The 16,790-nt window shown below is 38.5% G+C and overlaps 2 protein-coding genes and 1 long non-coding RNA gene across 5 annotated transcripts; 1 reads left to right on the top strand and 2 right to left on the bottom strand.

Annotated features, from left to right (window-relative positions):
- Nucleotides 1-576: 576 nt before the first annotated feature.
- On the bottom strand, nucleotides 577-1,860 carry LOC116928167. 3 transcript variants are annotated; one of them, XR_004396991.2, is made up of 5 exons: nucleotides 1,711-1,860; nucleotides 1,572-1,641; nucleotides 1,430-1,509; nucleotides 1,259-1,363; nucleotides 577-718 (listed from the first exon to the last, which is right to left on the bottom strand). It is a non-coding gene; the product is annotated as an uncharacterized LOC116928167 (long non-coding RNA). The 3 variants fall into 3 exon arrangements; XR_004396987.2 differs by lacking the exon at nucleotides 577-718 and having other exon boundaries at nucleotides 1,023-1,363; nucleotides 1,706-1,860; XR_006648636.1 differs by lacking the exon at nucleotides 577-718 and having other exon boundaries at nucleotides 1,023-1,363.
- A 2,787-nt stretch (nucleotides 1,861-4,647) lies between these two features.
- On the top strand, nucleotides 4,648-6,987 carry LOC116927524. The gene has a single exon (XM_032934563.1). The coding sequence runs from the start codon at nucleotides 4,648-4,650 to the stop codon at nucleotides 6,985-6,987; it is 2,340 nt and encodes a 779-aa protein (XP_032790454.1).
- A 2,801-nt stretch (nucleotides 6,988-9,788) lies between these two features.
- On the bottom strand, nucleotides 9,789-11,082 carry LOC116927525. The gene is made up of 5 exons (XM_045176500.1): nucleotides 10,721-11,082; nucleotides 10,451-10,646; nucleotides 10,168-10,383; nucleotides 9,974-10,091; nucleotides 9,789-9,910 (listed from the first exon to the last, which is right to left on the bottom strand). The coding sequence occupies exons 1-4, from the start codon at nucleotides 10,726-10,728 to the stop codon at nucleotides 10,059-10,061; spliced, it is 453 nt and encodes a 150-aa protein (XP_045032435.1). The 5' UTR covers nucleotides 10,729-11,082; the 3' UTR covers nucleotides 9,789-9,910; nucleotides 9,974-10,058.
- Nucleotides 11,083-16,790: the final 5,708 nt, after the last annotated feature.

Below are 16,790 nucleotides of genomic sequence, written 5' to 3'. Positions count from 1 at the left end.
AAGTTCAATAGAATTGGAGATTGATTGCTTTCTGCCCAAGTAGAATGTGTTATCTTGCAGATAACTTATAGATATCAACATGTCTATCTGCTGTTGTACATTTCTAAGGTATCGACAGGATACCGTAAAGATGTATGGCATTTCATACCAATTAGATATATGTAACATCTATCTTAGAGAAATCTCGTAGAAAACTTGACTTCATATATCTGTTTGATACGATGCAAGCGTATTACTTTTTATTAAAATTGACTATACAACATCTGTGTAGCACATACTATTTCATCTTGAATACAATTGCTATTGAAACAACCATAGAAAAAGAATCATAAATGCAAGCGGTTAAAAAATTTTTTGTACTGAAATTTATTGGTGAACAAAGCAATTTATGAAAAGGATATAATTATGCATATTTTTGTTAATTTTCATATATCCAGTATTTTCCATTATGAGTTTCACCACGGCGGATCGATATTGCCTGTATCAATAAATGAGAATTAATGTATTGAAATGTGAACCAAAAATATAATATTCTTTACCTCGAAAGATTTTCAAAAACTTTATCCTAAACCAAAGTTGATTAACGAGACAATTCCGAAACTTTCAATGGATGAATTATTATGAATAATGGGAATTTTCATGGCCTTAAATAATACACTATTCATAGGCCAACTTTCAAGGGCTCCAGAGAGAGTGTTGACAACTTCAACGCCGAGCGCTGTAGAATGAAGTCCATTGAAGTCATAAAGGTTCTCGCAAATCAAAAAACGTTTGCCAATTAAAAGAACCTGACCATCCATTTGTTCTACGAAATTATAAATTAAAACCGTGACTCGCCTTCAATGATAACGCAATTATTTGGGCTCTTGCAGCTTAATTTAAGACCCCGAAATAGGGAATATCGCTTAAATCAGAATCGTTAACACTTTCGTCGCCAGTAGATGAAGTACTTTCACCAAGTTCAAGTGACAGACTTTCGTCAGAAACCTCACCATCGCCATCTCGAACATCATAATGTACTATTTTGGCATCAATATTTTCCAGTACATTAATACCAGAAGCCTGATCAACATTATAACGTTCTGTTTCGGGACGGTTGTCAGTAACTTCGTTACCAATTCTCATTATTTTGATCAGTGATAGCAGATCTAATTCTTCGTGCTGTTTGTCGCGGACAAACAAATACTTTCAGTTTACGCTTAATCATCCTAAAGACGAAGCAATCAGCACTCAAAATTGACTAACCAGAAAGGCTTACTTGGCGCTTATCAGTGCAACTCGTTATCTTGGAGATATGTAAATGCTTTTCATTGGCACTCCACAACAGGTCAGGGTGGTTGCTAGAGATAACACACGATGATACCTAGAGAAAACACACGACAGTGAATTAATACACTGACATTGTAAAGATTGTCCATAAAAATAATACCTTCAATATTATGCAGATGCTTCACAGTTGAACAACGGGATGACTAGAATTAGTTGAAGTGGTGATACGTATTGTGATACCTATAGACATAACACAGAGTACTAAGGTATAGACACTCTAAACTTTAATGTTGGTGTATTACCCAGGTCTTGAAAATAGTGTGGATGACTAGTAGGGTAATGTTGAAGTTATGAACTTTCAGCTGACAATACCTACAAGTAAAAAATTCATTCGTTAAACTGACATATTTGTACTATTACATATTTCGTAAAATACCTTACCACTGCATACACTCGAGATGTTCTTGACGACGAACTGTATCCTTAGAACTGAAAACTGAAATGAATTAAACCGATCGATATGGATGTTTAAGCAACTAAGGGGACTTTTTGAACAAAGAAAACCTCGCTAACTTGCGTCAACGACGCGTCTCCATCTTAATTACTTAAAAATCGATCCTTTGTCTTGTAGTTGCCAATATCAATACCTAATAATTTTAAAAACTTAAATAGAAATACGTAACGTAACTATTTTACCAAAAAACGTATTTTTAATTGCAAGTAACATAATGAAATTGATTCATGTTAACTTATTAATCTTAATATCTCATTTAAATGCTAATTTGTATATTAATCCAGAGTCATAGAACCCAATAATTAATCCAGAGTCATAGCAACCATTTGGCGGGCTTATGGGGAAAATTGCCCAACCCAGCTTCCCTTATATACGCGCCAAAAATGTTCAAAACCCCGTTGGTAAAAAGAGCGATTTTTCAAAATTCATAACTTTTTACATATTAATTTTAATTCATTTCTGAAAAATGAACAGTACATATAAAGCTATTTTCTATAGGAATAAAAATTTTGGTAGCTATGAAAACATTAAAACTAAAAAAAAAATCGAAAAACATGTTTTTTTCCTATACTTCCCTAACAATCTCGACTACGTTGTTTAGCAGCGCCAACTACATTCCTGAAAACGACGACACTTTTCAGGGATAGGAGTGTCCCTACCATTAAGCTCTTATACCATGGTAAAACTAAGAGTATGGTTAATCCAGATATGAGTTATTGGTTGACTGCGTTCCTGAAAATAAAGAGACATTTTCCTTTTTTCTGCACATATTCATTGATTAAATTACTAATAAGAGATGGTCTCATAAATTTAAAGAATAAAGTCCAGTTATTATTTTTAAGGAACAAGCCAATATTGAAACATCCTCTCAAATTTCTGGAACGCAGTCACCAACTATCATTTCAATAAGTAAATTAGACATTGGACTGCGTTCTTATAAATTTGAATGACTGTTTCTTTTCAATTTGTTTAAACTTGGAAAAATAATTTATATAGCAATTCATTAAATGGACTGCTTTTTTTAATGCTGGGAGAATATGCTTTTTATCTTTTTTTTATATAAGTTTAATTTTTGGAAATGGAATGTATTCAACTTCATTCTCTCAAACTTTGGAAACGCAGTCACTACTTTTTATTTCAAGAAGAAAATTATAAGTTAAACTTCATTCCTATAAATTTATCATGTTATTTTCTCAAGTTTATGGAACACAGTAACTATACTTCATCTAAAAAAAATTGAAATTTGACTGCGTTCCTATAAACTTGAGAGACCGTTCCTTTTTCATTAGCTTAGATAATAGCATCATTCATTTAGATTTAAGGTTATTAATTGGACTTTATTCTTAAAAACTAAGAAGCTGTTTTCTTTTGTACACTTATAATATACTGAAATAATTGTTATAATTGAACAGTGACTTAAATTTCAAGAAGGCAGTACACTTTTTATTTTATTGTGGAATTAGAGAAGATAGGAACGGTCTATCAAATTTTGGGAAACAATCATAACATTTCTTTTTTAAATGAGATAACATATTGGACTACGCCATTACTAATGTGAAAACGGTTCTTATTCTAACGTTGCAATGAATTAAAATTTTGTGATGCTTAGATATTTAAATTTTTACATTTTTATGTTTTTTTTTTAAGTATATGCTATTTACGAATAAATATATGTTTAAAATTTTTTTCTTTATCCATATTTTATTAACAATGTATTTTATTTCCAATTTTTTGTATTCTTATGTCAAGAAAAATCGGTTATTGGTGCATTAGCGGGAGTTCCAATACTACTACAAATGGTCTGGATTTACGTTTCCAAAGTAAGGTAGTATTCCAACATCCTTTCCTTTCCCCACCCATCGCGTCAACGGGTTAAATCAGCACTGGAGAGCTAACTTTCTTAGTTATCACCTTCCTTTTACCTTACTGACAGGTTATTAATGCCCTGCCGCGAAGCCATACGGTACGCCAAGGCTGGGAGTTCAATGGCAGAGTGAGGTAAAAGCAAAGGCAGCTAATAGAGATATAGCAACGGTGTCGGTCCAGTGACGTGCGTGTTAGTTATTTATTTTACAAGTTATAGCCATCGTGAAATCATACGGGTAACTGACGTAAAGTGCCGTAAGGTCGAATGGCTTTTAGTATATAATACATTGCTAAGGTATGTCAAAATTCTTTAAGGTTCTTTTATTGGAAACAGCTATCCATTTGGCAAACCCGCTTTACCCCCTTCCCCCTTTTAGGCAAGTGACGACACCGGGCGTCTGACGGTTTGGCAACGTTTAGGTAGGGAGACAACTTGGAAAAGGGGGGGGGCTTTCTATTTCCTCCTTCTTGTCTATGTTCTCGTGTAGGGAGGTAACGGCGAATATGCTCTATGATCTGTGTACTGTGCTAAATGTGCGACTCAAATAAATGTGTGACTGGTGCCACAGTAATATACGCAAGTACATTGTCTCTTGTATATCTTTATTATCTTTTAATCTTGCGCTGTTTTTTACGTGTAATAAAAGTGTTTTAGGTGATTTATGTGTTAAATTTTAAGTTCCGATAAAAGTGTTTTAAGCTATTCTTGATTTAAAAAAAAATGCACCTCTTCTACCGAAGAACAAAAGGCAGCAAAAAATCTTAAATTGCGTGAAAAAAGAGCTGCAGAATTACCTGATATTAGGGAGAAGAGATTGCTGGACGTACGAGAACGACGAAAAGCGAAAAGGCAAAAATTTCTATCAGAAAGGCAAGATAGTCAGGAACCACGATTGGACGATCAAAAAAATGCCTGCAATATTGGATCTTCTGAACTGACAGTCGCCACGCGTGTGAAACATAGCTTAGAGCCTCAACATGTTTGCGACAATGAAATAATGAATGAAGCGGAAGGAAAGCGAGAAGCTAACAGACAGCATATGATTAATAATAGACGAATTGAATATGATAAAGAAATGGAAGAAATTGAAGAAACAAATAGAGTACGGATGGCTCAGATTTTTTTAGGAAACGATGAAGATCAAGAAGAAATGTTGAATTTACGGCAATCAAACGAGGCTCAGAACCATGCAGAAATGGTTATTGTAGAAACGGAAGAAGAGCAACAACATCGTTTGGAATATTTGGCACAAAATCGAAGTAATAAAGTAACTAAAACTCACCAGGTTGCTCAGAAACTATTGAAGAACGAAGATTCTGTTCCTGTTCATCACTCTGGGAAAATGGATGAAATTTGTAATTACTGTGGCGCAAGACATTTTAAAGGAGAGAAAGCGTCTGATCAAAAATTCAGCATTTGTTGTTCAAAAGGAAAAGTCATTCTTCCTCCTCCTAAAGGTTGCCCTGAATTGCTTTACCATCTGTTTACTAACAATCATCCAAAATCACCACATTTTATTAAAATGATAAGAAATTACAACAATGCTCTTGCCTTTGCATCAATGGGAGCACAAATCGGCTATCTACCAGGTCGAGGCCCATATTGTTTCCGAATTCATGGACAGATGTATCACGATACAACAGCCGTTCGATACCAAAACGAAGACTCTTTAAATCATCCCGCTTCGAAGTACGCACAACTGTACTTCATCGATTCTACTCAAGCGAACCAATTTCGGTCAAATAACCATGCTAACGGTCGTTGTGACCCTTTTCTGATGGCGCAATTAGATTCTCTTCTTCGTCAATGTAATCCCTATGCTGTCGTGTATAAAAACATGAGACAAATGAAAACCGAGGAGGATCTTCTTGATGAAATGGAGGGTAGGATGCCCATGGAAATTAATTTCCATAACGACCGTCGGACACAGGATGAAAGGCGTTACAATAGCCCGACACCGGAAGAAATAGCTGTTGTTTTCAAAAGCATTGATGGGGCTCCACCGGAAAATAGAGATATACGCGGTCATCTCCTAATTCCACAAAGAGGAAATCGATTCATTCGAATCGATACCCAAAAACCAATGTGCGATCCCATGACCTATCCCCTCCTATTTCCCAATGGAGAAGCTCGTGTTGTAAGGGATGCTGCCGAAAATACTGGACCGGACTTTGTAGAACCGGAACTGAAACCGGAAGATTCCCTTCATATAGACCCTGATGCACCTGTACTCAGAAGAAGTAATCGTCGGTCAAGAATTACCCAATGCGAGTACTATAGTAGTAGAATGTCGATTCGTGGATACTTCAATGCAGCTTTATATGGTGGTCCTCTAACTCAGCAATGGACAGTTGATTCGTACGTTAAAGTTGAAGCTAATCAAGTGAAGTATCTTCAGACTCATCAGGCAGATCTACATGTCGCACAGTACAATGGACTTATGGATTATTTGAATACTCGAGCTGAAAGTGAGAAAATGACAGTCGGAACATCGGTTATTTTACCATCATCTTTCATTGGAAGTCCAAGAGCCATGAAACAAGGGTACCAAGATGCGATGGCTATTTGCGGAAAATTTGGAAAGCCGACTTTTTTCCTTACTTTTACATGTAACTCGAAATGGCCAGAGATCACCGAGAGCATTGAAGCTTATCAAATTCCATCTAATAGGCCAGATATTGTTTCAATAGTTTATCAATTGAAACTAAAAGAACTAATAAAGGACATTCAAGAACGTCAAATTTTGGAGATTATTGTTGTAAGGATTCATGTCATTGAATTCCAAAAGCGCGGTTCACCCCATGTCCATCTACTAATGTGGGTAGATGCCAGTGACGTCCCAATGACTGAAGACGATATAGACAAGACAATTTGTGCTGAGATTCCGGATCCAGTTAAGAGCCTAAGACTTCACAAGATTGTAATGAGCAACATGATTCACGGTCCATGCGGAAAAGAGATTAATCGCAATTCTCCTTGCATGGATGGTGACATGTGCACAAAATCTTTTCCGAAACCATTTGCGGAAGTAACGGTTATCAACGGAAATGGATATCCTACTTATCAGAGGAGAAATACCGGTCGCAGCTACTCGCTAAACAACAGCAGCAGCAGTCATCGAGTGGATAATAGCTGGGTCGTCCCTTACAACTCTTACCTTTCACTAAAGTTCAACTCGCACATCAATCTAGAGTTTTGCGCGTCCATTACCAGCATAAAGTATATTTTCAAGTACATATACAAAGGACATGATTGTGCAAATATTCAGATAAGCAGAGGAGAAAATCAAGAAGGTCAACAACGCATTGTATGGGACGAAACGGGAGCGAGACTTTAGACCCCTTCGACATAAGACCCCAGGGGGGGTCGACTTTAGACCCCAGGGAGGTCGACTTTAGATCCCCACGTTGCGACGCAAGACGCCAAACATAAAAAAAAAATATTTGTATTTGTTAATTAATGGACAACGCAAAACCCCTAGCCCCCGACGCAAGGTCCCTGTGTCTTTTTTAATTTAATGTAACCCCGACTTAAGACCCCGTGCCTTAAAATGTCTTCATATATTACCGACTTTAAGTCCCTGTCCTCCGACACAATGTCCCTGTATTTTTCGCCATTAAATATTATCCCGACTCAAGACCCCGTTTTCCAAAATGTGCCAACAATTCCTAACTTTAAACCCCAGACACAAGTCCCCGTAATTTTTGCAAACGAAATATTTTCCCAACCAAAGACCCCTTGCTTAATCATGTTATAGTAACATCTACTTGAAGCCCCGCTTTAAAACCCCCAAAATTTTTAATTTACCTAAAAAAAATTTTCTTTTTCCAAACCATCTTTTCTGCCACACTTAAACAAAGTGGCATCATTTGTAGGGATTACCGACTCTAGAATAGATCGCACACTTCAGCTTTAAAATATCCTTTAAAAGGATCTTAAAACAATCATTAATACATCCAGGCATTTTTAGCAAGAGTGATTGAACAGAGAACGGATTACGGATAGCTGAATTTGTTTTTATTCGAATTTAATTTTATGGGTCAGATGAGGAAAGAAAACAGATCATACTGGTGAATAAATAAAAGTAATTCAGGGAAAATAATTGAAAATTTGAGCGACTGGAGTACGGCAATAAAAGCAGGGATAGCTGGAACTTCATCGATATTTTCAGCTGAAAGCTGGCGTCTACGAACAGGTTGACGAGGAGCTGGAGCTGGCTCTTCGGCAACTATCCCAGCCTGGCCTTCTTGATCGTCATTTTCTGGCGCTGGACGGGCCAGCCCATCGACCGTTCTATCAAGCTAGAAAAAAAAGAACTGAAAAAAGCTAAAAACTAGAAAAAAAGAACTTCTGGCTGTTATAACAGAAAAGAACAAAGTATTCTAGTTGAATTTAACCATTGCCAGAGAATAGAGTTACCTGATCGGGTTCGAAGAATTCTTCCGCCACATCGAGAAACTCATAAATCTGAATTGCGCCGGATGTTAGCTGTTCCGTTAAGGTCTTGATGTTACGGTCGCGTCGCTTGTTTACCAAACGTTGTGATGAAGGCCTGATGAAGGCAATGAAGTCCCTCTCTGTATTTTCATTACATTCTTGAAGATGTTCTAGTGAATGAGGAAAAGAACGCATTAGGGTCATTCCATGACAAGTTCAATTTTTCCGTCGCAAAAAAAATAGATTTGCACAATTTTTTTACTGTGGGTTCTTATTGTTATTAAGATTACTTTTGCCAAAGGAAAAATTTTTCCGGTCAGCAGGAGCTGAGGAATAAATCCCCGAAATTTTCCCTTTTTTAATTTTTTAGATGCGTGTTTTTACGATTTATTTAACATTTGGCCTATTAATTTTTTTTTAAGAAAAAATAGAAAATAGCGAAAAGAAAGAGAAAATGTTTCTCTTTCTTTTGGTTTGTGTCCGGTAAAAAAAAATTTCTCCCGTCTATCCCAAAAATTGATCCCGAGATTAAAATTTTGATTGAATTTTGACAAAATCTGGCCGCTCAGACGGCCTTCATTTTTTTAAGAGTAATAGAAATGTTTGTAATAAACGACGATAAATAAAAATCACGCTTTACCCGCTATCAGTTTAAAAGTTACAAATTTTTGAAAACCGTATTTTTTTTGCGGGTTTTCACCGCGCGCGCACCCCTTCAACCGGCGGATAAGGCGCAACCATGGGAGCTACTATAAGGAGAGCTACTGTTCTTAAAAAAACAAACAAATATTATTCCCTTATCACATGTTATCATAAAAATCCAATCTCTGAAACCCACCACATTAAGAAATCGAATTTTTAAGCTTCCAAAAAGTGAACATGACAGTATTTCTGCCAAATATACTTGCCAATTGGCAAATTTAGAATAATATTTGTTTGTTTTTTTAAGAACAGTAGCTCTCCTTATAGTAGCTCCCATGGTTGCGCCTTATCCGCCGGTTGAAGGGGTGCGCGCGCGGTGCGCGCGCACCCCTTCAACTCCGCGCGCGGGGAAAACCCGCAAAAAAAATACGGTTTTCAAAAATTTGTAACTTTTAAACTGATAGCGGGTAAAGCGTGATTTTTATTTATCGTCGTTTATTACAAACATTTCTATTACTCTTAAAAAATTAAGGCCGATTTTCGATTTTGTCAAAATTCAGTCAAAATTTTAATCTCGGGATCAATTTTTGGGATAGACGGGAGAAATTTTTTTTACCGGACACAAACCAAAAGAAAGAGAAACATTTTCTCTTTCTTTTCGCTATTTTCTATTTTTTCTTTAAAAAAAATTAATAGGCCAAATGTTAAATAAATCGTAAAAACACGCATCTAAAAAATTAAAAAAGGGAAAATTTCGGGGATTTATTCCTCAGCTCCTGCTGACCGGAAAAATTTTTCCTTTGGCAAAAGTAATCTTAATAACAATAAGAACCCACAGTAAAAAAATTGTGCAAATCTATTTTTTTTTTGCGACGGAAAAATTCGACTTGTCATGGAATGACCCATTAATAATAATTAGAAAACCAATTGCAAACATGTGTAAAAAATTTACGTATGAAAGACCAGAAATTTTGATGATGCGGACCGCAACGTGCGTTGAACCAGCGATTAAAGGATTAAACTTCATTGTTGGTTCGTTGATCGTCGCCAGAGACGCAAAAACGTTCAAGTCCTTGGTTTGTGAACCAATATCCTCCCATATATTGGAAAAGCCGTGCTACTCCAGCTCTTGATTGCGGATTCTCGGCAAGAAGAGCATTTTCGGTGCGGTGTCTTATATTCTGCAATGAGAAAAATGTCAAATTTTTCCATGGATTAAACCCAGTTATATAACTATGTTTTACCTGAAATCCTTCGTAGACTCGATTCGACGGTACCAATGCGAGGGAAATTAGCTTCTTCACGATACTCCTTATAACCCCACCTGATCTATAGGCCCTTTGAAGTCCTTCTTTGTAGGCTCTACGATAAATAGCCTAAATAAACAATTAATGATAAGAAAACATTTATTTTATGTAGAAAATTCTTAAAAGGGTACCTGCGCATAGTGAAACCAACAGCCACGGCTTCTTGCAATTGGAAAAGCTTGTTGCATCGTACCCATGATTGCTAATTCGAAGTCGGAAATTAATACTTCTACTTCAAAGTGATCCCCAGGGTTGACCTCTTGAAGAATCTGCAGTATGCGATCGATAGCCATACGATAGAGTTCAGCTGTTTTGTTGGACATCAACGCGTAGGAAACAGGAAAAGACTATGAGAACAAAATTTAAAATTGCTAGAGTACTGAAATCAAGTTTCAATTATAAATATTATATTACCTTCCCATACGCCAAAACGTGAAGCGTGAAAAGTTCATAAAACACGTTGGGAACCGTTTTAAAAGTTCCATCTGATCGGATTTCTCTCGTTGTGTGAATTTCAGGCAGTAGAGCCAGCGAGATGAAAATAAAAGCATTCCCAGAGTCGGTCGACACTCTTCCATGAAAGAAATCTGCTGATTGGTTGAGTGTTTTTCTATGGAAGACACAATTAATAACATTAGTTATAGGCTTTGAAAATAAATAAATAAAAAGGTTATTAAGTTGTACCTGTACATATCAGAGCCTGTTATAGTTCGCTCTGCTTCATCAAACGAATGCGGAATCGCCGGCTGCAGACGACGCCTTGCTCGTTGTATAGCTCTTTCTAAATTGGGACCAAACCCAATTACGGAATTTGGATGTCTATGAATGTAAGAAAAAAAAATAGTTTGAAATACTATAGCGTACCAAGGTTAGAAGGGAAACCTACTCTTGTCTGGCTTGTTCGAAAATCACTCTGGGGCGTACAGGCTGCTCAGCAGTTCGCCGTTTGCAGTCGTTTTCAACCAGTGTTTCCACTTTTAGGATTTTTACCCCGTTTCAGGGTTTTCAGACTATTTTTTTACAACTTTAGGGTTAAAAAACATTTTGGGGTTTTCCAACATTTCAGGGTTTTTTATAGGGTTTTTTAAAAATACTCGTTAAAAAATTATTGCCAGCTCTGGCGCTGCCTGCCTTTACAAACATAGATGCATGCAAAGTTGCAGACGACAAGAAAAACAATTCAGTCGAACTCGAAACGTTGAAAGTCGAAACTCGAAAGCCCTAGCGTAATAGAACACTGCAGCATAGAACAGCTAGCCTGCTCTTGTTTCTTGGTCTGATTGTGTAACAGTGTCAAGTGCTCGAGTGTCATCTCTCTGTATTTATTACAATATACGGTTTGATTTCATGAAGTAATTAAAATATTAGTTATTCACTTGATTTCTTTTTTCTTATACCACACTTTTCTTTATTTTTTATTTTTCAGCATTTGAAGATGAGCCAGCCATCGTTACTTACTTGGATTAAACGGAAGGCTACTAGTGCCTCATTGCTTTCCGAAACAGCAACGATTACTAAAAGCCCAACTGCTGAACTTGATGTTGAGATAATATCAGTTACGGATAAGGCCTTAACTTTAGGATCAACAAATGAATCACCATTAGTCTCAACACACATTGATTATGGTATTGAAGAACCCACCGCTGAAAATACTGTCGCGGGTGAAAAAGGGTAAGTGTTTATCTCTTCACAGAGATGATTCACCCGCTCATTGAACTATGCTGCGACCGTGGGAATGAATCATTGCAGATAATCAGGGCTAGAAGTAGATACGGAGACATGCGCTCCGGAAGGGGCGTAATTAGCATAGCAGTTTAAATGCAAGTGTAAAATTCGGTAAAAGACGAGTTCCCTGGTTTCCCAAGAGGTCTTCAGACGCTTCTCCAACTTTTGGTAATGGTTATCCCTTTTGTTTGAGTTAAACCATTGTTTAGAATTTAAGTCATCACTTGTTGTATTCGTTTGTTCTTGTCCAAATACAACTCGTGTGACAATACTACAGTTTCACATTTTCTATCTGTGGCTGAATCATCAATAATACTTCCATCAAGTCCTGATGTTGAAACATTGGACAATGAAAGTAACTGTGAAGAAAACACGAGGAACATGAGTAAAAGAAAGTCATGTACCTCAACTGCAGGGGATGAAACTCGCAAGAAAAAAAAATTAAATCAGGCAAGTGAAACTAAACAAAAGAAGAAAGAACCTTATAAACAGAAATTTAGAGACCATTGGTTAGCCGATCCAGAGTGTGTTGGCTGGCTCGAGAAACGGACCAGAGGTACTGAAAGAGAAACAGTGGCCTACTGTATCCCATGCGATGAATTTTTTTCTAACGGAACAGGGTTATTAGAACTGAAACGCCATAAAGTCACAGCAAAGCACTTAAGAAGTGCTCATCTCATTACTTTGATCGAAGCACAAAGGAAAGTTATTGCTGATGCTTGTAATCATCATTCGGCAGAAGACAACGTTGTCTCGCTAGCAACACGTTTGTGCATTTTCATTGCTGAAAATAACTTACCTTTAAGTTTGATTGATCGGCTAATATCTCTCCTTCGATGTTGTTTTCCGCGGGATGAATGCCTAAAGCAACTTAAATTAGCTAAACAAAAAGCTAGCAACATTGTTCGATTTGGTGAGTAGACTAACTAATATGTTTCTAGTATCGATGACCTTTTACAATTGTTTCGCGAAACGTATTGCTTTTAGTTATTTGGGTTTATCGTCAGAATGGGTTGATTTAACAGCTGACGATACATTTCCTTTCAGAATACATTGCTGAAATCGCGGATGTTAACAACCAGCTTCTGCTTCTGTGCATCCCAGTACTACACCGTAACAGAAATCTGTGTTGTGGTAGTGACATCAGCGATTTCATCAATGATTATTGAAAAAAAAAATGTGTCTCAGCGGTTTGATCAATTTATTCTGAAGAAAAGCTCCAATACCTAAAAGTAATACATTTATCTAACCAGTTAGTAAAAGGTCAATCAAAACTAGATACATTAATCGATTATTGATTGACCTTTTAGTAACTGGTTGGTAATCAGACTAGTGTTTGTCATCAAACACTGCAGAAGTTTCTACATTCAAGCCATTTTGGAAATTCAGTAGCGTTACGATTTCAGTGACGTATTTTTTTATATTGTTAAACTAGTCAATCCCACCAATGCAAGGATGCGGCATCCTGATTCATTAATTAAATTGTTCAAACAGTACCCTAATCTTCCTAAAGATAAAGAAGTGAATGCTAGTCTAGCTGATCGAGAATGGTGTAGCCATTCTTATTTGGAACCAATTTTGTTGCAATGTCATAGTGAAGATGAGGTTAGGATCCTTGATTCTGAAACCTACTGGAAACGGGTGTTATCTCTAAAACTCGATAGCAAGCCAAGATTTCCCAATCTCAGCTTTTGTATTTCTTTTCTTTCTCGATGCCATTCAGCAATGTAACTGCTGAAAGAGAATTCAGTGCATTTAAACTAATCAAAACGGATCGCCGTAATTTGCTCAATAATGTGTCTGTTACTTCTCTTATGCAAATTAAGCACTGGGGTGTAAACGAAGATCATTCCGCTTCTAATGTTCTCATAAAAAAGGCGCTTATCGATAAAGTAAAGTCTGTAAAGGCCAATTTGCCCATCCCAGATCAAACACAGGGTTTGTAATGTGTAATTGCTGCCGTAATTGTGAATTCCAAAATAAGTTATTCAGAAATGTGTGCTTTTGAACGTAAAATTTCCTTGTTAATCAAAATGCAATACAGAAATTAGATTTTTCTATGGTTGTCGGTTTATTTTTTGATGAGAAAAAATATCTCTTCTACTGCTACAGCGTTTTTAATTACTTTTTCTGGCTTTTTTCGGGGTTTTTTCGGGATTTTTAAATGAAAACTGTCAGGGTTTTTTTTAGGGTTTTTTACAAAAAAAAACCTATTTTAGGTTTGTTGTAGTTACAAGTGTCTGAGTCTCTCTGAGTGTATTCTTTGAGCCTAGGCCTGGGTCTCCCCTCCATGGAGGATGATCAGCCACCTAGTGGTGATCATTACAACATCTCCCCCTTTGACATAACCCACAAACGATAAACAAGAAATAAGCAAGAACCGAAATGAACAATGATGAAATGATATGAACAATGACGAAATGACCTGAACAATGACGAAATGAGAGAAAGACGTTACATGAATAAATGACAAAAGAGTGATGATGTGAGGAAACTTGTGGAGGATAATGTTAAGACAAAACACCGAGCTGAACAGAATAGAACGTGAAGAATAAGAGGATAGGATCATTCTAGCAAGCGTTACTCGAACGCACTTAAACCAGAGAACATAAACGAAATACATGGAACTATGGAGGCGGCTTGACATAACGACGTCCAGAGCGAGTAACACCAATGGCCGGAACAGGAACCGATTGCGATGGAGGAACAGATGCCATCGGCAACCAAACACTACGATCAGCTACCGGAGTTTTGGATTTTAAACTCCGAACAGGACGGGCAGGCGACAGACTAGAATCAGGACATGAAGACACGCTCTGAGCAGCCAAGGGCAAACGTGGCGCAGAACCAATGGGCGAAGCCACAGTTTGTTGACGTTGCGCCACCGACGACTGGCCAGCCCTGCCGCATGATCCGGATGAGTTAACATTCGTCGGAGCAGGAATCTGTCTGGATACTGAAGGCAGAGCCAAGGTCGGAAGACCAGGAACCGGTCTAGACACTGGAACTGTAGCAGGGGGCATGGCAACAACCGGAAGTCGATGAAAACAAGGCCTCACCGGATTTAATTTAGAATCACAAACCGAAATATTAATAGCCCAGCGTGTGCGTCGAAACAGACGGCCATCATTTAAACGCACAACGTACGAGTTTGGTTCGGGGCAAACTACACTCACAACACCTGGCAACCACCTATTTTTAACCAGGGCCCGAACAGGTTGACCAACAGACAATGCGGAGGACCGAATATCAACCGAACGGGGTTGGGTAAATGCCGCTCTCTGTTGACGACGCCCCAGCTCATCCCGAACCACCGACGCAGGAATCAATGTAGACTTGAGCGACGATGAAACAAATGGTAAAGATCCCCGAAGATTGCGACCTTGAAGTAAAACTGAAGGGGCCGGTAATGAGCTGGACACAGGGGTGGAGCGGATTGCAGCCAGTGCCTCCCATAGCAATTTTCCATCCGCAAACATTGTCAGAAGTACACTTTTCACTGTCTGAACGTGACGTTCAACGAGCCCATTAGACTGGGCATACTCCGGGCTGGATGTCACCTGGGTAACATTTATTTTCTTGCAGTACTCCCGGAACTCGGCACTTGCAAATTGGGTCCCATTGTCTGATTCCAACTCTTCCGGGCGCCCAAAATCGGAGAAAAACCTGGACATTTCTTCAATTAATACCGCTGACGTCAAGGATTTTAGCGGAACAACGCACGGCCATTTGCTATATGAATCCACCAGAAGAAGATAGTTGACACTGTCAAAATGAAATATGTCCGCCGAAACCATTTGAAAGGCGTAATCTGGGAGACGAACCGGATATAGCGGCTGTTTAGGATTGCGACACCTGTTTTCTTGACACACCGCACAACTTGCCACCATGTTCTTCACCTGATCTTCCCAGCCTGGCCAATATACTGCTGACTTTGCGCGTAGAACCGATTTTGTTTCACCAAAATGGCCGTCATGGATCCCTTCCATTGTTTCACGACGAAGAGACATTGGGACCACTAAGCGATTACCGCACAATAGCACTCCCTCCACAGCCGACAACTCATTCCGGACGGACCAAAACTGTTTCACCGGAGGTGGACACTGGCTACGTTTTTCAGGCCAGCCCTTCCTAATGACTGTCTTTAAAAGTTGAAGAGTAGGATCCGATGACGTGGCGTCTGCGTATCTCTGTCGGGTTGATCCTGAAGACATGACGCTATGAAGCACATGGTGAACCTGATCTTCACTATCTTGCGTGACATCATCGACGAACAAGCGTGGGGAGGGTGCTCTGCTCAGAGTGTCAGCAATGAACAGGTCTTTACCGGGCTTATATATCAACCGGAAATCAAACTGCTGTAGCTGAAGCCTCATACGCTGGATTCTAGGCGAGCAGGACGCCACTGGTTTGTCTAGCAGGCCAATTAAGGGTTTGTGGTCCGACTCGACCAGCACTTTCTGGCCATAAACATACTGCTTGAAACGGAGTAGGCCAAATTGTACTGCCAACAGCTCTTTTTCTATCTGGCAGTATCGTTTTTGGGTTTCTGTCAGCGACGTAGAAGAAAATGCAACCGGTTGTCCCTCCTGTAGAAGTACAGCACCAATACCCATCGGCGACGCATCAACCGAAACTACCATTGGTTTGGACAGATCAAATAGCTTCAAAACTGGTAACGATGAGATGGCAGATTTTAAAGCATCCAAAGCCTCTTCTTGCTGGTCATCCCAGACCCAGGCCGCATCCTGTTTCAAAATGTCACGAAGTGGGCGGGTAATCACTGACAAATTTTTACAGAACTTGTCCAAGTACGTTACCATTCCCAATAACCGAGTTAAGCTTTGTTTATCCGTCGGGGCCGGCATGTTCACAATGGCTTCTACTTTCTCGGGATCAACTTTCACGGCTCCTTGAGCAATAACATGTCCTAACCACGGTAGCTCCTGCAAGAAGAAACGACACTTTTTTAATTGTAGCTTTAAGTTTACTTCACGACAACGTACTAGCACTTGCCGCAAGTTGCACT

The sequence above is a fragment of the Daphnia magna genome, linkage group LG7 (assembly GCF_020631705.1).
Source record: "Daphnia magna isolate NIES linkage group LG7, ASM2063170v1.1, whole genome shotgun sequence".
In the NCBI taxonomy this organism is placed as follows: domain Eukaryota; kingdom Metazoa; phylum Arthropoda; class Branchiopoda; order Diplostraca; family Daphniidae; genus Daphnia; species Daphnia magna.
The sequence above is the reverse complement of the archived record's forward strand: the minus strand, read 5'-3'. Positions and strand labels throughout refer to the sequence as shown.